Genomic DNA, 24,362 nt, shown 5'->3' on the forward strand with positions numbered 1-24,362 from the left:
GGTAGGATGACAAATAGACAACTACTATATACTGATTTATAATACACCCAAAGATAACACAAGTATTTGCTATCCCATATTTCAGGTCTGAATGCCATCCTCCTACGCATCGACTTAGTCAATGGTATACTGGCACCAATCTTCATTGGATGGGTGATGGCCTTTGGGTCTATGCTAGCTGGTGCTTTGGTAATGGCAGGGTGGAATTTACTTGCTGGACTTCTGGAGTATTATCTTATGTGGAAAGTTTACTCAGCAGTGCCTGCTTTGAGTGTCAAGAAAAAGAAAACTTTTTCACATGGTAAAATATTTCAATTCCTTGAATAATGAGAAAATGGGAAATTATGTAGAAATGAGTACAGTACAGTATAATATAGCACAGTACAGTACAGTACAATACAGTACAGTATAATATAGTATGTCCATAACACATAAATACAGCACAGGGCAGCACAGCACAGCAGAGTACAATGGAGTACAAACACTTGCAATACAATACAATACAGTACAGTGCAATACAGTATAGTACAGTACAAAACGCTTGCTGTAAAGTCATTGTTTGATATATTTACAATGAACACTTTATACATATTTCCTTGCTTTCCTCTAAAAGTCAGGTATACATTCCATGGAAGGAATATGGCTTATTACTCCTCACAGCAAACAGTGGTCTGGTATGGGCATACTTTGGACACTAATATAACAATCCTGCATGGTCTGGGCAAATACTCCAACAATCTTCCAACTTCAATAAGTACCGGTACCCTTTTTCTTACACAACTATACCATGTTTCATTGAAAATACATAATAGTTCATTTTATGTTAACATCAATGAAACATTATTTCAACTTGTATCTCTTATCAGAATCCAATTATGCAGAAGTGAATGGTAATATAGCTGATGAACATGAGGAATCGGAGATGGTGAACCCTGCTGATAGAATGTTTTCTGTTGGAAGTGACAGCGAGTCTAGTGATGCAGAGATCAATGTTTCAAGGGAAGACCTCAGTAGAGGAAGACAACAAGAAAATAATGCAAAGCTACATGGACAAGACATCAAACTAAAATCCATCAAAGACGAGAGGGAATTGAAAAAAGAACGGTGGCAAAATGTGAGGACATTGTTCGGTTGTTGCATCAAGTTTGGTAAAGGATGGCGGACATACATCAGTTACAAAGTGTGTATGGCTGGATTTGGTTCAGCACTTCTTTACTTGAATGTGTTGGGTTTCAGTGCAGTATCAACTGGCTATGCCTACTCACAGGGAGTGGGTGCATGGATACTTGGTATGCTGTTAGCGGGTGGATCAATTGCGGGCATATTAGGAACAATACTATTTCCTTTCCTGAGAAAGAAAATAGGTCTTGAAAGGACTGGCCTGTGGGCAATCACTGGTGAAATCCTATGTCTGTCATTGTGTGTTGTCTCTGTGTGGGCTCCTGGAAGTCCATTAGATTTACATCACAGATACCCCGTAGAGTCAAATGTTACAGACAGTCCGCTGACATCAACAACGCTGCTGCCTGCCGAAGATTTCACTGCTACCCAGGCCAATTTTACCACAGAGAAACTAGTGACACCAGAGTCATCACTCTACACAACTGACTCATATGTTTCTATAACTTTGCTATTCACTGGAATAATAACCTCAAGAATAGGTAAGTGTTGCACATGTTGATCTCTGATTTGCTATATTAAGTAGATTTCTATCGCCCTTGGCAACATAGAACAAACGTGTCATGTTATTGTGTCATGTTTACCAATTTATTTCAACTGAACATTTTAAATTCAATCATCACCAATAAAATTAGCTGAACTACAAAAGTGGTCTTATAGCAGCTAGCTACTAAACTGGTAATATCAATCCACTCTATTTGTTTACCCTTTTATTTTTTAAGTTTACAGTAAAACACATTCCCTCTGTCATGTGATTGAGGGACTGTGTTGTAAAGTGTACAAGCATATCTCTTGTTACATAGATAACATAAATCAACATCTCACGTTTACCTTTCTTCATAGGACTCTGGTTATTTGATTTGACGATGACTCAACTATTCCAAGAGAACATTCTGGAAACCCAGCGAGGCGTGATAAATGGTGTTCAGAATTCCCTGAATGGTCTAATGGACATGCTTCATTATATCTTGGTGATTATAGCACCACACCCATGGACATTTGGTCTACTAGTTCTTCTATCTTTTATGTTTGTCTGTCTTGGTGGTGGACTTTACGCAGTGTATTCATACAGAGTTCGTGGTCACTTGTGTCACTTTGAGAAATGTGGAATATCTCGTAGGAGGGGTGCAAGCAATGGTTATACGCAACCAGAAGTACCAATCAGTGGAACTGATGTCTAACAAAGTGGAATTTATAGAAACTTTTGATATGTCTTACAAACCCGAAACGTAGATGCAACACAACTTTATTTTGTCATGAACTTTCTATGGCAGTATGTGACACAAACATTCAGTATTAAACTTTTTGGTATGCGAAAATTTTATCAGTTTATATAATTGATGCAAATAATTTTGATATCATGAAAGTACCAGTGCAGGTTTAACATTTAAATGAAGCAGACATATACATATACACGGGTATACCACACATTATTAATTTTGTGTCTTCAACAGAATTGGACACTGCAATGAAAAAATGTCAATATCAGTACACCATTAAAATAGCCTAATTAATTATTAAGTCTCAATCTGCTACTACGCCCTCTAATGGCAGCAAATGAACAAGGCTACAGGTTCTTGTCGAAGGCTTTCGTAAACACTTCTGTATTTGCAATGGTGTGAAATTTTTTTTTTTTTAAATTTACAAAATAATGAAGTCTTTGATGTAAAAGAATGTAATTTCACACTTTTTACTCACATTCTTTACATTTTTTTGCAATGAACCAGATCTATAGGTGAATAATATTGGTTTCCATAACAACAACAAAAGAAAATCAGCATTACTTTTGTACACAATCAAAGATGTTTTCAGTTTATAAGTTAGTGCATGGCCCTTCCAAGTCTATGGTTAGTACTATTGTTGTCACATTTCCTGTTAGATCTTTGTTCAGTGTAGTCTATAGTATTTTTCACTGACATATGTACAGTGGATTATATAACTTTGGGGGCCCATGGAGTACAGCAGACCACTTGTGTTTGGTATGACAAATTTTGTTCATATTTAGTGGGTCTAACACTTCAGGTCAAGTACATGTATTTTACTGTTATAAGTAGAAAGTACACAAGCCACTAACCTAACAGTCACTGCCCAAGTGACAAGTTCAAGTTTTTTTTTGTACAGCTAGGCCACCATTCTACATTCTGCATGACTGAAAATGAGGGGTGGTACTATATGATTAAATTCGTTTATCTTATCATATTTTTATATCTACTGAGTCTGTCCTCTGTTTCTTGGCATATACATCAGATACTGGCCTCCCTCCCAAAACTGGAATTCACATTACCTGACATTTTTAATGCAAGAGGTCACAAGATCAAGCATTTAGATATGAAATGAATCAAGCCTCTAATTTGCTTTCTGCTTTGACGTCACTGACATTAAAATTGTCGACTTACATTAAACTACCATTTTGAGAGCACAATGACATGTGGGCTAACCTCTTATCATTTCACACAGTTACTCAGACTGACTCATAAAACTGAGTTAACAGTATTTTACATGATATGCCATGATAAGTATGTACAGATCAATACATCTATCAGTCTATTTAGCTGACGTAATTGACCAATCCATTGGCGTTTGAAGTATAGAGAGTAATATGATATTATTTCAGTCACTGAAAATCGTTGGTATTGTGTGAGTTTATCAGTAGCATGCTCTGTTAGCATATCAAAAGAAACTGCACATACCTGATAGCATGTAGCTGACACACCGTACAGCCACTTTGGTAATAACATGAAATAAAGAATCCCTGACAAGAGTTTCTTTCTTTGAAATGTCGTAATCATTACTGGTTTATTCTATATAGTGTTTATTACATCTTACTGTAAATCAACTTTTAACCATGAATAATTTTCAGATGATATTTTTGACAAAGTTTTGGCATCAGCAGCAGTAGTAGTACTAATGCCTATGGTGCTAGCATGATCTTCAGTACTCCTGCTTTTGTCTGAATGTGAAACACTCACTGCTGTCGTCTCCTCGACCTCCATGTCTGAGTCGTCTGAATCACTGTGTTGGCTTTCTCTTTCCTCATCTGATGTATCTTCTTTGTCTATTCTGTGTATAACAAAGAAATTTAAAAAAAGACAAGTTTTAGAAAAATATAGAACTTCACCTTACATATCTTATGTCAGCAGAATAATATATTCAAGTTGATATATGAAGGGAATAGGCACTCAGGACTCATGAATATTCAGTGTCCAACTTGAATACATTATTTCTGCTGACTCCCATGATGCAATAGCCTATAGCAGAGATACCCTATCACAAGATCAACTTGATGTTTCTCTGAATTCGCAAATAATTGTAAGTGATGTAACATCGTGAAATGACTCTCCACAACCCACAGGTTATGAAAATGTCTCTATTTCATGTTCCCGTTTACTTAATCGATCCTCAGACCACTAAATTAGGGGGTCTTACTACAAGACTCTGTCCCTCTAAAGACCACTAAATTAGGGGGTCTGAGATCGATCTTATATTGTGGTCCCATAACCTTTGATGTACAAGGTTCCATGGCTCCACATGGCAAGTCAACATACTTTAAACCTTACTGGAAAACAAAACACGTTAAATCAAGTAGTGACTAAAATGCCTCTTTTTGTATATAAACAGTGCACTTAGTAATTCGTAAAAATTAGTCTTTGAGAATTAGTTGAAGGCTGTAAAATTGCAAAATTTTATGGTAGTGAAAATTCATAGGTTTACAGTATTGTATGTCCAGAATTATGTTGAAGTATCAATTGAACTGATACTGTAGACAAATGTTGTGATCTTGGTACAGATGAGTGATTTTGAGCTCTGATATATATAGTTCAACATTTGCAAGGTGAAATGTATTATTATAAATACATACCTATCTGTGTGAGATCTAGAAATGAGCAGAATCTTCATGAAGGAATTGCATAGAGAGCTGACTGGTGGAAGTACATGGGCTGGAGTGTTCAGCATCTGAAAATGAATAGAATACCACACGTTACTGACTGGAACACATTCAAGATCAGCTAAGCTAACACACTGAAATATATTACTACTCAGAAACTGAAAATTATTGAGAGTAATCACAAATGTTCCCTACTTTTCTTTTAAAAAAATGTATGCAGAATTGAAAAATACTCATTCTCACAAACTGCATATACATGTATTTGCATATGCAAACTAAATGAATGTCCTTACAGTGCCTTCCTTATCTAGCTGCTAGACAATTGGACTAACCTTCTTACTTTAAAGGTGACCAAAGGTTGCCACTGAGGGCGCTAACTGCTGTGCCAGGCTAGGGGTACCCATCACCTTTAGTTTGCAACCCCAAAAGTGTCGATCCAAGGTCTTACTACAAGACTCTGTCCCTCTAAGAAAATTTGACATGCCACTGACAGAGCAATTTGTGTTGATCAAATTTTGGTGTTCCCCTATCCTTTCCTATCTGGTGGCTCAGAATAAATCCATGTTTTTAATCAGTTATCATCTAATGACTAAAAAAATTATTTTAATAAACATATTACTACAACCCTATAAATAATATTCTGGTATCTTTCTTAAAACTCTAAGAGTCTCCTTGTACTCACCTCTTTAACAGCAGTTGTATTAGGAGTTCCATGTAATCGGACATCAGTTTTTTTACTAGATTGTTTCACCTCAGTCTTCTCTAGGAATATAGAGAATGGTGTCTGTGGTAGATTCTCTTGTAGTTGTCTCTGTTAGAAAATAAGCAATCAATCTCATCACATTTTTGACACAAAAAATATCTGCAATGGTAGATTAAATAGACAAGTGATAGATCTACGGTCAAAATAGGAATGTATACAATCTTGATTTTCGATTACAAAATAATTGTCATCTGAATGTTTTTCATGATTTGATGTTTTCAACTTTCACACATCTAGGATTCCATTCTTTGGTCACATGATTCAGTGACGAGTCATGTAACCAACCCAGAACATTAAGGCAGGTGAACATGCAAACCCACAGGTGTGGATGAAATTTTCAGTTTACTTTCACTAAATATCAAAATTGTGTGTAGTGTCTCAACGGTTTTCAATATCAATGCTGGGATGGTAACCTACACAAATGAGCTTGCATCAATATGATTTGACGCAAAAAAAAAATTTTTCTAAATGTGAGAAATCAGCGATCTATGAGAGACAATGTTAACAGTATAATGATCACAATACATGATTTACACTTACTGCTGTCATTTCTCGTTGTCTTTCATTTTCCAAGAACTCTTCCTCACTCTTTAATGTCAGAATTGTCTGATCAATATTCATGAGATACAGCTGTGAATTCCGTTGCCATGGTAACGCATCTTCATCTGTGTTCCTCTCATCATGTGGTACAAATACAGCAGCTTTGATACATGCCTTGTCTATCTGATAATTGTATTTAGGATTCTGCTCACTGGGATTGAAGACGAACACTGATGACAAAAAAAACCCCATAAAATTTACATCTACTTCCGGTATATATGAGTTATCGTTAACTAATGCAAGTTTTTCATGTGGTTGTTTTCTCCGTGTAAGACTTTTCCGTCACATACATTTTTTTAATTTCATACAATAATTGATTTCTTTTTGACAGTTTCTGTATCAATTCATCCATCTTCATCATCAGGTCACTAACTATGTTTATAATTCTTCCTGATACATTCCTTACAAAATTTATGTACCATGTTTTTAAAGTATTGTTTACTGAGTTATTCTCACCTACAATTATATTTTTTTATGAAAAATTCAAATTGGATGTACACCAACCAGCTAAAAAAAGTGAGTTTGAGTTATAGATGCATTTGTAACAGTGTTTAGATATACATGTACCTTGATATCAAACTGTACACAGGTATGACCTGTATGCAGAGATATACTGACATGTACTTAGTACACAGGTATGACCTGTATGCAGAGATATACTGACATGTACTTAGTACACAGGTATGTCTGTATGCAGAGATATACTGACATGTACTTAGTACACAAGTATGTCTGTATGCAGAGATATACTGACATGTACTTAGTACACAGGTATGTCCTGTATGCAGAGATATACTGACATGTACTTAGTACACAGGTATGTCTGTATGCAGAGATATACTGACATGTACTTAGTACACAAGTATGTCTGTATGCAGAGATATACTGACATGTACTTAGTACACAGGTATGTCCTGTATGCAGAGATATACTGACATGTACTTAGTACACAGGTATGTCTGTATGCAGTGATATACTGACATGTACTTAGTACACAGGTATGTCCTGTATGCAGAGATATACTGACATTTACTTAGTACACAAGTATGTCTGTATGCAGAGATATACTGACATGTACTTAGTGCACAAGTATGTCTGTATGCAGTGATATACTGACATGTACTTAGTACACAAGAACGTCCTGTATCAATATTCCGAGATATACTGACCTTCAGAATTCTTTGTGACGGCAGCAAAATACTCTGTTAAAGGATCTTTCACCAGTGTTACAAGTTGTAAAGCAACTGTCCAGTGTACTGCAAGAGGTATAATTATAAGAAACTTTTACAGAGCAGTATTTGTAAGTCTGAATAAAAGTTTGATCATTTCATTCAAGTTTGTAAGATTTTAAGATAGAATGGTTGTATTACCAAATGCTGACAAACCATGGTTGTTAGAGTATCTGACCCTAGACACTCACTTTTTAAAAGTCACGTCACTTGATATTTGTCAAATGGCCATGAACTATGGGAATTTTAATGCAGAAGCTGTCCTAAGTTTTTTTCTAAGTTTCTGAATTTGAGTATAAACCTTGGTGCAAAACATGGGGACCTTGTATGCCTAAAATCACTGATGGGAGTGTATACCTACATGGGGACCTTGTATGCCAGACAGGAGTATGAATGGCATTCCATGTTGTTGATCCCCCCCAACAGAAATGAGATAATTTCTAGAATTCTGAATTATTCATACCTGTACATGTTAGGAGATTCCACACTGTCATGTACTTATCAGAGGCAGACACTAAATATTGTGATGACACTGCATTACCAAAGTGAAGATATCTACAAAGTAATCATTCACATACATAGTCAAACACTAATTGAAATGAATGGTGTTAATTTTCAAATGTGGTTGTGGGTCTATACACAATGTGCATGACTAAAAAGACAAAATACACACCATTAGAAGTGGTGATGGGTGTGATAGATTACAATTATGCAAAAATATAATATTGACAGAGATAGAATTGTCATCATCCACTTCCCTTTTTACCTCAATTTTAATCTACTCAGTTCCTGGACTAAAGTACATGCATTACTACTACATACCTGATTGTATTTGTTTTCTCTACAGGTTGTGAAAGTACGGTTTTCAAATCATTTGTTGTTGGGTCCCAGAGAGTGATTGCGTGTGTAAAAGCAACAGCCAGCAGAGACCCGTCTGATGAAAAGGCAGCATTGTCAGCTGGCTGGTCATGATAAAAACCAACTGACTGACAGTTCCAACAAACATTCTTACCTGCAATGGAACACATACAGGGTTTACATTTTGTTATATCAAATCAAAGTATATATGCGATAGAAAAGCCTTGAATTGGTGGTATGCATTGCATGAAATACGTTCTACATTTCTCTAGATGAAATACTTAAAATATCTTAACTTAATATGCCATATTATAATTACATATTTACGTATAACTACTTACACTGCTTCCGAACAGCACCCCTAGTGGCTACACTACAAATTCTTTTGTCTTTCTGATTACCGGAATACCACGATGGGAGCTGTTTTTTCAGTGTTTTTGTTACATGTAAAGGTGGTAACAGGGGTGGTAAGCAGGTAAAATCTACCTGAGTTCCCCTAATATTTTACTGGGTTCCTCACCAAAATTAATATGGTACAATGTTATTGAAAACTATGCCAGTTTTACCAAATATATTTCCCTTTCTGTTACTAGGGTTCTCCAACCTTTAGCTAACACACAGTGTTTGGTGTTGCCTAGTAAATTACCCATGGAGGGTTTTAAGCCAAGGATTGAACTCTGAACTCTGTAATCATTGATTAACCAACTGTATATATAATTAGTTAACAAAATGAACTTACGATAGATATCTGAGTCATCAACCAGAGTCCAAAGTTTGAATTTACCATCCTGACTAGCAGTGACAGCCATTGGTGTGCAATCCACTTTGTTGTTGTATGGCTTCATACAAAGTGCATTGACCTTGTCTTGGTGTGGCAGCTCTACGCAGGTGTTTAACACAAAACTAAAAATGCACAAATTATTAGAAGTAAATGACAGTGAATCATTTGGAAAGTCATTGAAAGAAGACTTTGTGAAAATCTATTTACCAGTGTACCCTCTAAAAGTCAAGATAATGTGCCACCAATGCATACAATGTTTAGTGTCACACCAATATTTGATATTCTCTTACCTCTTACTATGTAGTGATTCACAAGAAATCCCAGTTTATCTCATTTTGACTTACAACAACAAACTTAGATATCATTAGAAGGGACACTGATGTGTGCTAGTTATTTATTTTGTTAGCGTCTCTATTCTGCATAAATATATCAAATTGAAAAATTCAACTACTTTTTGTGCAAATGCTGAACTTCTTGAAATACAATACTTTGCTGTCCTGGTTGGCTTCAAAAACATCCTAACATGCCCCCTTCTGTTATAAGCATAAAAGAACAGACTACAAACTCTGCAAGCCCCCTCCACCAACCCCCAATACCCCCCCCCCACCCACCCCCACCCCTCAATCCCCAGCCTGTGGTTGTAAAGTGCACTGACCTTTGTTTTTTTCCACTCCATTGCCAAAACTTCAACTTCATTTCCATAGATGTTTCGCCATCATCTCTTCTTTCTATAGTTACCAACCAATCACCATTGCTGTCAAATGCTGCATTCTCTATCTCTGTATGAACCAAAGGTTTCTCCAAGTTTTCAGGTGATATGTAGTTTTGGCACACTATGTCAAGCTGTGGATAACAAAAGTCATATGAATGATTCTAATACAGTAACTTCATTTTGAATTATACACTGCACTGGGATGCTATTCCAAAATTTGCACATTAAATTTTCATATGAAGTTTTTGTTGATTTCTAGTCGAAGGAATAAAAAGGATAGCACTGGTATTAGATCCTCCCTTAAGGTGGCCATACGGATGAGGATTGGGGATTTATTTTGGATTTTTTAATTTTTATAAAAGAATTTTATCATAGCTTCCTATTTGAAAAATCAATGTGTAACAACATATGCCAATAAATTGCAAAAGATTACTAAATGTGTAAAATGTTTGTTGTACATACAATAACAAACTTTTTTACACACTTTGCAGCTTTTTGCAATTTATTGAGTTACAAACACAGACTTGGTCTATGTGCTTCCACATTGATTTTTCAAATAGGAAGCTATGATAAAATTGTTTTATAAATTGAAAATCCAAAATAAATACCCAATCCTCATCGATATGGCCACTTTAAGGTAAGAAAACAGCAGCTGATGTTGTTGATGTTGATGTTGTTGTTGTTGTTGTTGTTGTTGTTTGAACACTGCTTTCCAAAATACAAAACAATATATGAAGGAAATAAAAGTATGCAAATGAATCGACCTACTTCATATCAAATTTTAATCAGACTGAGAAAGCTAATTTTTGTTGCATCCAAAATTTGACCATTGGTCAAAAAAAACATTCTTTTTAAGAAAAAAGATAACTTGAAAGAAATACTCCTATACCGATGCAATACAACAGTGAAACATTTCAAGAAGTTATTAGTCGTGTTCTTTTAAAACATAAACATTAAAATAAAAAGTCGCATACTAAAAATTGCACTTACATGATAGAGTTGTTTGTCCTTGTGCATAGAATAGAACTGTAAATGACCAGGTTTGCCATTCATAACAACTGACTTACTACGAGGGTCTACTAAGAATCCTGTCGGGAAACTTGCACTCATATGTTGATCTAAGAAGGTCCTTGTCAAACCCTGGAACGTTTGGATTATTTTACGGTTTGATATGACATGAATTGCTGAAAATGAAAGGAACATATAAAATATTAAATCTTGCACGTAATTTTGTCATGAGTTGATGATAATAGTCAAATTAATCAATAACAGAAGTTTTTCACCTGTGATTGAAAGTAGGGTCACCACCCCACATCCCCACCCCCACCCCGAATAGCATGTGATCAACCTTCTGCACATACAAAATACATGGTGTTGTATGGAGATATGTGTGATGCATCTTACTAACTGGCTACAGGTCTTAGACTCTATTGAGTTGAAAGAGAGCACAGTACAAACAAAAGTCCTACCATTATCTTCATGGCTGGTTGCAATGTGTGCCCCATCGCGTGAGCAGCTCACTTTCAGTATTGGAGCTCCTAGTCTAGGTAAGAAGTCTTTACGGTTTGTCTGATACTGCCACTGAACCACTGTACACTCATGGCCGACTGAGAAAATGTATGAACCTGCAAGAGAAAAGTCATTGCTTTATTGTACAGCACATCTTTTTGTCAAATTTCACAGCTTTATAGTTTTCCAAAATAATGAAAACAGATGATTTATTTCATGGATATGTTTATCTAGCCTTGTAGTAAGACCTTGGATCTGCACTTTGAGTGTTGCTGAATAAAGCTGAAAGCTCACGAATACCTCTGTATGGACGCAGCCTTCTGGCTAGCGCCCTCAGTGGCAACTTTCAGCAGAATTGGCAAACAGGTATTGCAGCGAGACTGATGTTCCTTATGAGTTATTATCACATTATAATGGACTATGGACACAGCCATATGTAGAAATCTGATGTTGTACAGAATACTCTACAGAAAGATTTGTAAAAGTTCTGTCATTGTTATTGAATAGGTTTTATACTTAGAATCATGTAATCTCTGGTACTGTCATGATATTCTCACTTTCATTCCAAGTCTAAGTTTTATGCTATCAAAAATATATCTGTCTTGGATGTATCACACTATAGTCTTTCTTTTTTTTGTGTTAAGGAGATTATTTTTCTTCTTGTTTTTCAAAATACACGAATTCAATTATTTTCAGTATAAAGAAAGGTTACCTACAAATGTATAAGCTACTATAGCATAATAGAGGGCGCCCTTTACTTGAAACCTAAATCATTCAATTTGGTAGCTATGATAAAAACAAGAGTGTGCACAACTTACCCTCAGTACTGAAGCATACATCTTCTAATTTCAAAGCATGCCAATGGTTTTTATGTTTGGATACATTCTTAGGAGAACCATGGAAATTTCTCCACAGATACAGCTGTCCTTGGCTGTCTCCTGTTGCTATGCAATACTCTGTCGGATGACAGGCAACGCAGCTGAATGTACCACTTTGGTGATGGAAACTGCAAAATAGTTGACAAGAATAACAAAGTCTGAGAAATACATTTTACAATAATTCATACACAAAACAGGTAAATGTGACAATGTTGGTGGTGACTCTGACGAAATAGAATGTCTATTCTAAACAATAATCAAGACTTGAATTTAGCTTCTATGCTCAGTAGTCAGATGAACTTCAACTGCTTTCAACTGATTTCATACTGCTGGTAATCATGATCCTGATGATACAATGTTCATACTCAAGTCAAATTATTGTCTTTGAGCAGAAAATATGGACAACTTGTGTCTATATCACCAGGTTTTCACTGCTTTAAATCTCAAGTCAAAATGTTTCAAATCGCCAATTATTTTCCCATTTTACATAAATTAAGCTTGAAGAGGTATAATTATATTATTCCCCAATATTTTACTTCATTCAGCCAGCAAATACTCATGACCTAAGGGTTTGTTACAACTCATCTAGTGACTTGTAGTGACAAGGCCCCTTAGGTCATTCATATTTTCCTCAGCTGAACAGAGAAAATATTTGGAATAATATCTAAGTATGTGTCTATGTGCCCTGGAGTACATAAAGTCAAAATAAAGATACCAATAAAACGGAAAAATCTTATCCATTGTAAATCCTTTCTTACCTCTTCTTATTAGGCTGATTAAAAAACTTGACAGTCAATTGTTGATTTGTAACAGATACTACATATTCACAATTCACTCCAAATGCTATTTTCTTCTGGTCTCTTTCAATACCTCTGATAACTTCACTCGTGTCTTGGATGTTGGCAACTTTACTGGTTGTCTTTGGCAAATAGAAGGACTTCAGACAATGGTCATTTCTCCTGCTGTCTCTGTCTGGATCTAATACAATTGAGATAGAGGTAGTGGTACATCAAACATGTGTACATGTAGGGTTCTAAACTTTACAGTAGTAGATAACTATGTCTTTTGCACAATAATCTTGAAATTCATTTTATCAGATTTCCTCTATTTCACAACAACACAAGACTACCATTGCAGGTTCTTGATGTGTTAAGTATACTCTAGTATATGTACTTTGAAAGGAGAAAGACAAATTAATTTTACACATACCTTCTAAAACTGCAAAAAGTTTGTTACTACTTTTTGGTGAAAATACACAACTCACAGGCTGCAGAATGTCATAAGTCTGCGAAGGAAAATGAAAAATAGTGAATGTTATTACAACCCTTGCAGCAGTTGTCTAGAGATGCCACTGATCAAAACATTAGTTTTATCAGTAGTGGACAATTAAAACTAGCTGTGATGGAGCCAAAAAGTCTCCTCCTTACCACACTATCAAACTAACATTGATACAAATCAATAGTGGGTGATTCTTATCAAGATTAAAACCATGTACTTAACAGCTGTTTAAGTTTGTGTCATATTATCGTCTACCATCTGACAAACTTTCATAAATGTGTGTCTTCAATATTTCTAATTAAATAAAATGTATGTAAAAGTACCTACCCTGAGAAGAATGCCATCGCTGTAATCCCACTGTTTTATTGTGTTGTCCAGTGAGCTTGAAAACAACTGAAACATATTTAAAAATCAACTCATTAATATCATAACCTTAATACAGGTCCTTAAACTTGTATGCTGTGACTTCAGTCTAAGAGGTCCTAGACTGAAAGATTCATTGCTACATTTGTAAAGTCACTCTTTCAGTTACCTTTGCCATATTCTGGGACCAGAAGTTAGGGTAAGAATAGTTTATTATTGTAGTGTAAAGCCAGCAGATATGAAGTTACCCACTTATATTTTTTTGTATGTTGTTCTCAATATAATGTTTTATTAGCAAATACCAGGCTGGTCTAATCAAAACATGCCAAACTAATATCATAATGGGCTTTTTAAAAACACACAGAGTTCATTCACACACATTTGTTCACAGCTTTGTTATTGCCATGTGATCACTAAATTCACTTTGCCAAATCTGGGGCACCTCCTTGCAATCCTCATGTGGAAAATGGCCAGAACTTCAATAACCACAATATTGAGTATTGAGCATCCACAATGATGAAACTTTGAGTGCAGAGATTTCCTCTACTACTTGGGTATTACATTAGACTCAGCTTAGATCATTTGAATTCGGACTAGATTTACAACTTCTAAAGACTCGTCTGATCACTGACAATTTGCATATGTGTAGTCTAGTTCCTATATATGGTATCATAATTTACATCTCCACTCGGTGGTTTAGAGATCACATTGGTATCTAGACTTCGTTTGTGTGGCACATGATTAGTTACTGTGGGGTGTCACAAATATGGAGGTCCTCAAAAACTTCCTTATAACCACCTTCAAAATGTTATCGTAAAACCGTCCCATTTAACTACAATTGGTAAATGTATGTCTAAAAGTGTGTTTATCGTCTCACTTGACTGATTTAGAGCCATTTGTGGTAAATATTATTTAAATGTGTAAATTCAATGTACTAATATCCTTACCTGCAGCTGATTCTGTGAATTGATAGCTATGCTTGTTATCATGTCTTTGTGACCTCTTAATTCATGTACACATTCACCACTTGCTACACTCAGCACTTTCACTATGTGTCCACAGCAACACATCAAGTACCTTCAAATAAAGAATACCAAAACAATTATTTCTATTCAGAATTTGAAGATTTTGTTGTCCTTGTTTACAAAGCTTTACAGCGAGGGTCATAACTTAAACTTAAGAGCACCACACCAGTACATTATGGTTGAATTCAGTCCTGCTTGCAGACGGTGCACGGGTCTATTATTACTGACACGACCCTCAGCTCAACAGGAAGGGACGACTTACTCTGTATGCAAGCAGGACTAGATTGAATTATGTTCAGCTTGAGTAGGACCAAGAAACTCTTGCCATTATCTGCACTTTCATTTTGACTGGACCCTTTTCCGTGAACAAAGTGACGTGAGATCTCTGAAGGGTGAAAAAAAAACACCTAATATCACAGTATTATCCCCGTCAACTTTTTTACTATATTACAATACTAGCTTCGCTAGGCCACTGTGGGGCGCTCCTTCTCAGCCTCAGGACTGCAAATGTTACCTTCTTTCACTATTTCCTCTCATTGTTAAGGGAAAAATTAACACACACATTATTCAAATGTATAAATATAATAACTTACCGAGAATCAGATGAAAAAATTGTCCTTATTGCCACTAAACTTGATCCACCGCACGTGTCAACTCGATACCGCATGGTCGCCGCCATCTTGCCCTATGACCTTGGTAAACAATCTATTTATAAGTAGAGCTCACATATTCGAAAATCTTTTTGGTAATTATATAGATTTCGGAAAACTTTTGATCTTAATATACCTATAAAGTATAAAAAGTTAAAATTTAATATTTTTTCTAGAATATTTTCTATATCATTTCTATTAAATCACTATATATTTATTTTATTTTTTGCGAATGACACACCATAAAATAATCACATAAGTTCTGTGCCAAATACGATCACCGCAAAGGAGAGAAAACTGCAAACCTCCGCAATCATCAACTCGTGTTGGCTCACTATTCCCACTAGTTTAACTTCAAAATGGTGAAAATGAACCCTGAAACTAAGAAAAGGATATCAACGTTGTGGAGAGCAACAACAACAGTTTTCCAGTGGGGATACGTACCCTTCATTCTATACCTCGGTAAGTAACGATCGATCATGGTGCCCGGTCATGGTGTTACACGATAGGTTTGTTACTTGTGATGGTGATGTAATGTGGTCCTTAAAGTTATGCTTATTGCATTTTAACCATTTATACTTTTAAATTTAAAACTGCGTACTATACAAACTTAATTTTACCAGCCATCACAGTCAAATATCCTGGATATACAGATTTGTTTCATCCGGGTTATACGCCATCATGTTTTAAATGTACGTGACCACAGTCATATTGTTAGTAGCAAGGCGCTAAAGCTTACACTCGACTGTCTGTTGTGCACATTGAGCCAATTCTAAACTATTGTGCAATTTATGAGACCGTTGATACGTTGTCAGTGACATCTAACAGATCCATGAACCGTTAGAATTCTGTATATACGTCTTTTCTACAAATCCTTCCAGAAGCGCGTGTTAAGATAGACAAAATATATGAACTAGCACCATGTACATACTATGATGGTTTCTGTTTGAAATTACATGCAGGTTTTAAAAGAGGAGCAGATCCAGGCATGCCAGAACCTACGGTGTTGAGTTTACTATGGGCATAAGAAGAAGAAACGTACATAAAGTATTCTGATGTGAAGACCTGAATCATTATATGTGGAATGTTGAAGAAAACAAGATTCCTCTGTACATCACCTGTGTTTATGTGTGTAGTATCAACATGTGTACAAGAAGAGCATGGAACAGCAATATGAACAGAGAGACAGAACATTATGAACATAGAACTTAAGTTTTTTTCAAAATTGATTTGTGATATTTATCCTCATTTTATAATATGTGTATGAAATGTTTATAAAGTACATCATTTTGTAGAATTCAACCATATTAAAATGTTACACAATGATAACTCCTGTTGTGGTTGTACTTATAATGTACTGTGGTTTGCTATTTGTTACAGCCAATTCTCCTTTTCAAAATTCAAAGTGAGGGCACTGTTCTATAAACTATATATATATGCATATGTGTGTGGCATCCGTCTATCTCAAGAGATAATGGTAGCACCTTGATCGGTCAAGATCAGTCCTGTTTAGAGCAGTTTCTTGAGTGACTCAGCAAACCAATTCTTGCATGACAGTCTCTCCCGCAGGAAATGCAGACAAAGTTGGAGAGGATCAAAGGTCTGCATCTGTTGTCTCTGCTTCCTGTGTTGTCTCCTGTCCTCCAACTGTTGGTTGTGTTTTTCCTCGCCCCTTTTGATTCCTTCTCGAATAGTGTAGCGCCAGCCGCTGCGGTCGTCTGCTAGCAGTTCCCAGTTGTCCAAGTCGATGCCTGTGAGTTCCAGGTCACGCTTGCAGACGTCCTTGAAGCCCAGTATTGGGCGATGACCTGTGGTCAGCTCACCATACAAAGTGTCCTTTGGTATATGACCAGCATTCATTCAGTGCATGTGTCCCAGCCATCGTAGTCTATATATATATATATATATATATATATATATATATATATATATATATATATATATATATATATATATATATATATATATATATATATATATATATATATATATATATATATATATATATATATATATATATAAATATATAGAGTTTCACGATTTGAGCAATCTTCAGACGAAGCGTGAAACTCTGAGTAACGACTTACTACATCCTTATTCTTTTGAATTAAATTAAGTCTATAATGCTCTGCTACAAATATTTGCATCGAGCACTGTTCTCTCCAGCGAAACACTTACATTCATATGAATATACATTAATAAGATTTGATTTATATATATCAAATCTAATTTGAAAGGTAACCACAGTGTAGATGGGAGACCTTTCTCACACCATAACAGTACATGATATAACTATATATACTGTGTCATATAGTCAATCATATATATTAACTATATAAATAATATCGGATTATGTATAATGTATGTTTTATATGCCTGCCTTTCAACATTTATCAACATGTATATATACACATATTTAGACATAGACAAAAAGACGTGTTTGTAAATTTGAACAGAATGGTATTTCATGAATGATATGCTCTCCAAGGTGATTGAGCACTCTACTTCAATGGCGAAAGAAGAATGAAATTATATGTTTATATATATATATGTATATATATATATATGAAAAAATGGTGGTGACCTGGTTACTCGTTACATTCGATTCTCCACTACAAATATGTTTCGTATGGCCAGTATAGCTGGTCATACTCGTCAAGCGGGTGAATTTGAAGTGAATTTCAATGCTATATAAATACCAATATATACATTGGAGAGAGAGAACGTCTGGATTATGTATACATCCAGGACAATGTATGTTTTATAAGTTATTTCTATCACTTTACAGGGAGGGGAGAAGAGTCAGACAATACCATTCACTCGTGACCAACTATAGTTTTACCATAGACATTTGTTTCTAATGACTTTGATGGACGGTCTGAGGCTTTGCCAAACAACATTCTAACAGCAAAGTTGTAGTCTTAAATCTGATTAAAGTATCACTAATGCATCCATGATCTACAATGACTAGACCATGTAGGGGCCTAGGGTCTACTATGACTAGACTGTGTAGGGGCCTAGGGTCTACTATGACTAGACTATGTAGGGGCCTAGGGTCTACTATGACTAGACTATGTAGGGGCCTAGGGTCTACTATGACTAGACTATGTAGGGGCCAAGGGTCTACAATGACTAGACCATGTAGGGGCCTAGGGTCTACTATGACTAGACTATGTAGGGGCCAAGGGTCTACAATGACTAGACCATGTAGGGGCCTAGGGTCTACTATGACTAGACTATGTAGGGGCCAAGGGTATACTATGGTTAGTGACATTTCAGTATTGAATAACTTTGCGTTATTTCACAACTTTATATGTAACTTTGCATTCCCTATATAAGAGGAACTGTGCTGAACAGTTACGTTTGTGGTAGTTCTCTTTTTGGAGGATGTGGTGGTCCTGAAAAGGACCGTTTGGTTTGGGTTTTTGTAGTTGGAAATCTAACCACCAAATCCGTACAGAGTACGGCCTTGGCGTTTCAGAGCATAGACGACATCCATGGCGGTGACGGTCTTTCTCTTGGCGTGCTCGGTGTAGGTGACGGCATCACGGATGACGTTCTCCAAGAACACCTTCAGTACACCACGAGTTTCTTCATAAATGAGGCCAGAGATACGTTTGACACCACCACGACGGGCCAAACGACGGATAGCTGGCTTGGTGATACCCTGGATGTTATCACGAAGAACTTTACGGTGACGCTTGGCGCCTCCCTTTCCTAGACCTTTGCCTCCTTTACCACGTCCAGACATATTTACTGTTAGAGTTATACTAACTGATACCTGACAGAGAAAAGGCTTGACTTTATATAGGTTGAATACGAACGTAATAACGAACGAAGAACGACTATTATTACTAAAACAATGGAGTGTATACCTATTGATCCTATTGTGTTTTTCCCGCCTAAACAGCTCAATTCTCATTGCTAATAGGCTAAATTTTGAGAATTTAGACCAATAAGCTAACGCCATTCTCTACCAACTACCCCTTTTCCTATCATAGGATCCGAGTTTTACAGAAAGCTCTGCTAGAAAGCTGCGATCACTCAAAAAAAAGCGAGGCATCGACATTTCTGAAAAAAGTAACTGGTAAAGTTATAAGTTAGGTATAGTTCAGTTTTATGCCACTGAAAGTATACAATTGGGGTGATCATCGGAAACACGCTATTTTTTTTATTTGGCCTATTAAAACACTATAGTAATATTTTACAATGGATACATACGGTCTCTCTTTTCATTCACCAACTTTGATCTTGGAGGGATCCCTCCAACTTCCATTATGCTTTGACACATAGGGGAATATTGATGCAGGCAGCACCTGGGATTTGACCGTAACACTGTGGATGAATGTATATGGCATGCAATCATGCCGGTGTACGGCTGAAAGTCTTGGCTATCTTGCTTGACAATGTCGTTCACCAGATAATGGGCCAGTCATTATAAGCCAAGTCTATCAATCGTATGGATCAAGTTTAGTTCTAAATGATCACTTTCATCCCAATTTCAACCCGTCCCATTTCAACTCGCCCCAATTTCAGTGTACCGGAATTCTGGTCTGATTGTTTGTTATATTTTTCATTATCTGTTAACAATGAAGGTCTGATTTTCCTACCAAAACAAGGGAGGGATAAAACAAACTGAAAAGTCAGTATATTGTATGCACAGTGCTTTTTACATTGTATCGTAACGTCTTTTATTGGTAAAATACTTGCACACGTAAATCATATTGCAAAGATCTGCAAATTACTTTCCTACGTAATTTTGAAAGAGTGGGAAGAGTTGGAATTGTGACGGTGTGAATCGCAACCATATAAATCATAGTGCAGAACCTTGGAATTGGTGAAGAAATGATCGACATGTTTGAAAAGGAAAAAGGGCGGGAAAAGAGTATGGAAATGTAGATATGCGTGAATGAGAAAAAAGCTCTATCTTTCATTACTTGTCTGTGCTTTCATGCATCGATATTTAAACAATAAACTTTCCTAGTTATTGTCTTTGCGACGAAAAGGCGCCGTAAAACAATAAACTCCGCGCAACGTATCTCCCCCTATACCTCCATGTTGAACCGAAGTATCGCCCACAGCTGTGGGTGACACTTCCATTTTTGTACCATAGACCCTACATTGTTGTCATTTAGTATATTTCCTGCAGTAAATGAGTACAAAATAAGCTTGAACCTTCAATTACTTTCGCATCTCTCACTTTGCAGTTTTTCATTGTAAATTTTACCCGGCGTTGGAATTGGTCCTGAAAACGACCGATGTATTTCGAAAGAAAGGAGCACTAAGGGAATGGGATATGATAGACTTGTGTGCATGGGAAAACAACTGACGATGAGTACACTTTCATGCATCGATATGATGTGTAGGGTCATGATTATAGACATGAAGGATCCAAGTTATTGGCTTGGCAATGAAAGGGTTTACAAGAAACTCAGTGTGCCACTATAAGCTCAAACACTCATACTTTGTGAGGTATAATGTTGAGGAGAAAATCGTTCTAGGAGTCATGATCATATATTCAGTCAGATAACACAAGTCTCGAGCAGGTTGAGGTAGTTCTCTTTTTGGAGGATGTGGTGGTCCTGAAAAGGACCGTTTGGTTTGTGTATGCTGGGCATACGATTTACTTGGAGCTGGTGTATTTGGTGACGGCTTTGGTACCCTCACTGACGGCGTGCTTGGCAAGCTCACCGGGCAGCAAGAGACGTACAGCAGTCTGGATCTCTCTGCTGGTGATGGTGGATCTCTTGTTGTAGAGGGCAAGACGGGAAGCTTCAGCGGCAATACGCTCGAAGATATCGTTGACGAAGCTGTTCATGATAGACATGGCCTTGGATGAGATACCAGTGTCTGGGTGAACCTGCTTCATGACTTTGTAGATGTAGATACCATAGCTTTCCTTCCTTTTCCTCTTTCTCTTCTTGTCGCCACCACGGGCGGCTTTAGCCTTACCGGCTTTCTTGGCTGCTTTACCACTTACTTTAGGAGGCATATTGAACGTCTAAATAAGTTGTTCGATATGAAGAATACTGGCAAATGACGCTATATTTATAGCTTAAGAAATGCAAATGAGGGATCCTAGCACATGGCGGGAAGTTTGTCATATTGATTGTCAGTTTGACATGAATAAACAGTAACGATTTTTGTACCTGCATGTAGAAGCACGAACCTTCCTGTCATTGGTCGGTATGGTGAGTTTTAGCACGTTATTCACCTTGATTGGCCGAAGATGACGACATTCGGGATCTTTGTCAAGGCTATAAATAAGGACATCTTAGCGGCGAATGTCATTTGGTTGAATCACATATCAAGCAACAAACGAAAAATGTCTGGACGTGGTAAAGGAGGCAAAGCAAAGGGTAAGGCAAAGAGCCGTTCCAGCCGTGCTGGTCTGCAGTTCCCAGTTGGCCGTGTGCACCGTTTCCTTCGCAAGGGCAACTATGCCAAGCGTGTTGGTGCTGGTGCCCCAGTCTACTTGGCTGCCGTTCTCGAATACTTGGCAGCTGAAATCCTTGAGTTGGCAGGAAACGCCGCCCGTGACAACAAGAAGACCAGAATCATCCCCCGCCACTTGCAGTTGGCTGTCCGTAATGACGAAGAATTGAACAAACTTCTTGGAGGTGTCACCATTGCCCAGGGTGGTGTATTGCCAAACATCCAGGCAGTACTCTTGCCCAAGAAATCTCAGGCTAAATCCAAGTAAATTGTTTGTCTTTTACAGTCAGACACAAACAAAACGGCCCTTTTCAGGGCCAACACATCCTCCCAAAAGAGAACTACTATATCCATAAAGTTTATGTATGTATGTATGTATGCTTTGTTTGTAAATTGTATACTACCGTAGTATGCCTGTGTGTCTGATGTGTATGTATGTATGTACAGGGCCGTAGCCTGACCAAATTGCCAAGGGGAACAGAACTTTGTCTTGATGCAATCATGCATTTAAAATTTAGAAAAACGCTAATTTACATAAATTTGCATGTGATTTCATTAATATCTATTTTAGCATTAAATATCATATGTAAGGTCAGAAAAAATAAAAAATGCTGGTCTCAAATAAGTAACACAACAATATAATCATTTTCTTTACCCAACTCCCAAAACTGTTATGGCCTCGTTTATGTCGGAACCCAAGGTGAACTCAGTGAATTCTCCTTGCCATTATCATTATAATGGAAATTGAAGTTTGGATTTTGATGTCGAAGGTACAGCTCTGTTTACAAATTCAGGACCATTCTTTCCATAGCAAAATGAACTGCGGAATAACGCTAGTGTCAGTGTGCCATGAGATAATTATATCAAACAACATTTTAACCAAAGACAACGTCGAACACAATTATTGAAAGAAATATCTTCAAATAGTGGATCTTAAACTGCGTACCTAGATTAATAGTTTTTCATGGCCACCAAATATTCCAAAAAGAGATCTGCCGTTTTATCAGTATGAAATGTTGTAATATAAGGAACAAGATGTAAATGAGATCGAGCGCATCTTCGGAGTCACTGCATGCAGCATAGCAGGCGACCTCACATTGAACGACTTTTTCCGTCTTTTTTGAGTTTCACTCGCTGACATTATAATTGCGACTTGCTATCTTCAAATGAAGGAGACTTTCAAGACTACTGTTAATCGCGGAAAATGCCCAGTGTATGTGCGCACTTCTTATGTATTTTCCCGCACAAAGAATTTTGAATTTGCTGCAAAAAGTTACAATTTTTAACTGGACACATTTTTATTCAAAGTTAAGCCAGCGTACAATAGGCGATATAAGATACATATTAGCCAGGAGTCAGGGTACAGTCACTTTAGTGAATGCTAGGAATCGTCACGTAAATAACGATTTTAATAACATCGCTATGTATTCAAAAAGTAGCTTTTTTTCTTTCTTTTTTCCAAAACCTCAGGGGGGCAGCTGCCCCCCCCCCCCGCAGGCTACGGTACTGATGTATGTTGAGCGGTCGCCGGCGGCGCTGCACATAGAAGTTCTTCTAACCTGTTGTGTGCCACTCACGTTGTGGTTTACGCGGCCTCTCAAAGTGAAAGGCGCATTTATTGATTATTTGTCCTTGTATTTCAGCCTTTGTGACCTCAAATAAAATAGGGACGAACATATGTGAACAATTTCAGACCATAACATCCTTGTACACCAGTTCCTATACTTATGTGAATTCAGAGCCCTCCCCCGGCACTTATTTCCCCAGATATGTTTTAGAATACAATAAAATATCGATAATATTGAGATACTTCGCAAATAATATATGACAGGGGTAAAATAACACGGGTTATATTGAGTTTCGCGGCGTATGGACTTACTTATTTTACCACTTTCATATTATTTTCCAAGTATCTCAATAAAATCGATATTTTATTGTACTCTTCCAAGATATATGCTTTGACATATAGGGGAATATTGATGCAGGCACCTTGGATTTGACCGTAACACTGTGGATGAATGCATATCAAGGGATGGCATGCAATCATGCCGGTGTACGGCCCAAGGTCTTGGCTATCTTGCTTGACAATGTCGTTCACCAGATAATGGGCCAGTGTGTCGAGTCATTATAAGCCAAGTCTAGCAATCGTATGGATCAACTTTAATTCCAAATGACCACTTTCATCAACCCGTCCCATTTCAACCCGTCCCAATTTC

The 24,362-nt window shown here is 36.9% G+C and overlaps 5 protein-coding genes and 1 pseudogene across 5 annotated transcripts in view; 3 read left to right on the top strand and 3 right to left on the bottom strand.

Moving 5' to 3' along the window:
• Positions 1 to 2,360, top strand: part of LOC144434357 (ferroportin-like) — a 5,356-nt gene extending 2,996 nt beyond the window's left edge. The window contains exons 5-7 of the mRNA XM_078122809.1: positions 86 to 301; positions 882 to 1,661; positions 2,023 to 2,360. Of these exons, the coding sequence (XP_077978935.1) occupies positions 86 to 301; positions 882 to 1,661; positions 2,023 to 2,360 (1,334 nt within the window). The remainder of the gene's footprint in view (positions 1 to 85; positions 302 to 881; positions 1,662 to 2,022) is intronic.
• A 1,641-nt stretch (positions 2,361 to 4,001) lies between these two features.
• On the bottom strand, positions 4,002 to 15,746 carry LOC144434358 (WD repeat-containing protein 75-like). The gene is made up of 17 exons (XM_078122810.1): positions 15,655 to 15,746; positions 14,984 to 15,113; positions 14,001 to 14,066; positions 13,605 to 13,680; positions 13,154 to 13,373; positions 12,336 to 12,523; positions 11,478 to 11,633; positions 10,999 to 11,192; positions 9,952 to 10,139; positions 9,255 to 9,418; positions 8,480 to 8,669; positions 8,121 to 8,212; positions 7,598 to 7,684; positions 6,369 to 6,598; positions 5,748 to 5,876; positions 5,039 to 5,133; positions 4,002 to 4,239 (listed from the first exon to the last, which is right to left on the bottom strand). The coding sequence occupies exons 1-17, from the start codon at positions 15,738 to 15,740 to the stop codon at positions 4,002 to 4,004; spliced, it is 2,529 nt and encodes an 842-aa protein (XP_077978936.1). The 5' UTR covers positions 15,741 to 15,746.
• A 241-nt stretch (positions 15,747 to 15,987) lies between these two features.
• On the top strand, positions 15,988 to 16,997 carry LOC144434578 (mitochondrial import receptor subunit TOM7 homolog). Its single transcript, XM_078123046.1, has 2 exons — positions 15,988 to 16,173; positions 16,674 to 16,997. Exons 1-2 carry the CDS (start codon positions 16,071 to 16,073, stop codon positions 16,736 to 16,738), a joined length of 168 nt encoding a protein of 55 aa, XP_077979172.1. The 5' UTR covers positions 15,988 to 16,070; the 3' UTR covers positions 16,739 to 16,997.
• Positions 16,998 to 19,150: 2,153 nt separating this feature from the next.
• On the bottom strand, positions 19,151 to 19,462 carry LOC144434656 (histone H4). Its single transcript, XM_078123162.1, has one exon. It carries the CDS (start codon positions 19,460 to 19,462, stop codon positions 19,151 to 19,153), a length of 312 nt encoding a protein of 103 aa, XP_077979288.1.
• A 1,872-nt stretch (positions 19,463 to 21,334) lies between these two features.
• LOC144433921 (histone H2B, gonadal pseudogene) lies at positions 21,335 to 21,703 on the bottom strand (annotated as a pseudogene).
• A 333-nt stretch (positions 21,704 to 22,036) lies between these two features.
• Positions 22,037 to 22,414, top strand: LOC144433863 (histone H2A-like). The gene has a single exon (XM_078122252.1). It carries the CDS (start codon positions 22,037 to 22,039, stop codon positions 22,412 to 22,414), a length of 378 nt encoding a protein of 125 aa, XP_077978378.1.
• The last annotated feature ends 1,948 nt before the right edge of the window (positions 22,415 to 24,362 follow it).

Source organism: Glandiceps talaboti, chromosome 4, assembly GCF_964340395.1.
Source record: "Glandiceps talaboti chromosome 4, keGlaTala1.1, whole genome shotgun sequence".
NCBI classification, from domain to species: Eukaryota; Metazoa; Hemichordata; class Enteropneusta; family Spengelidae; genus Glandiceps; species Glandiceps talaboti.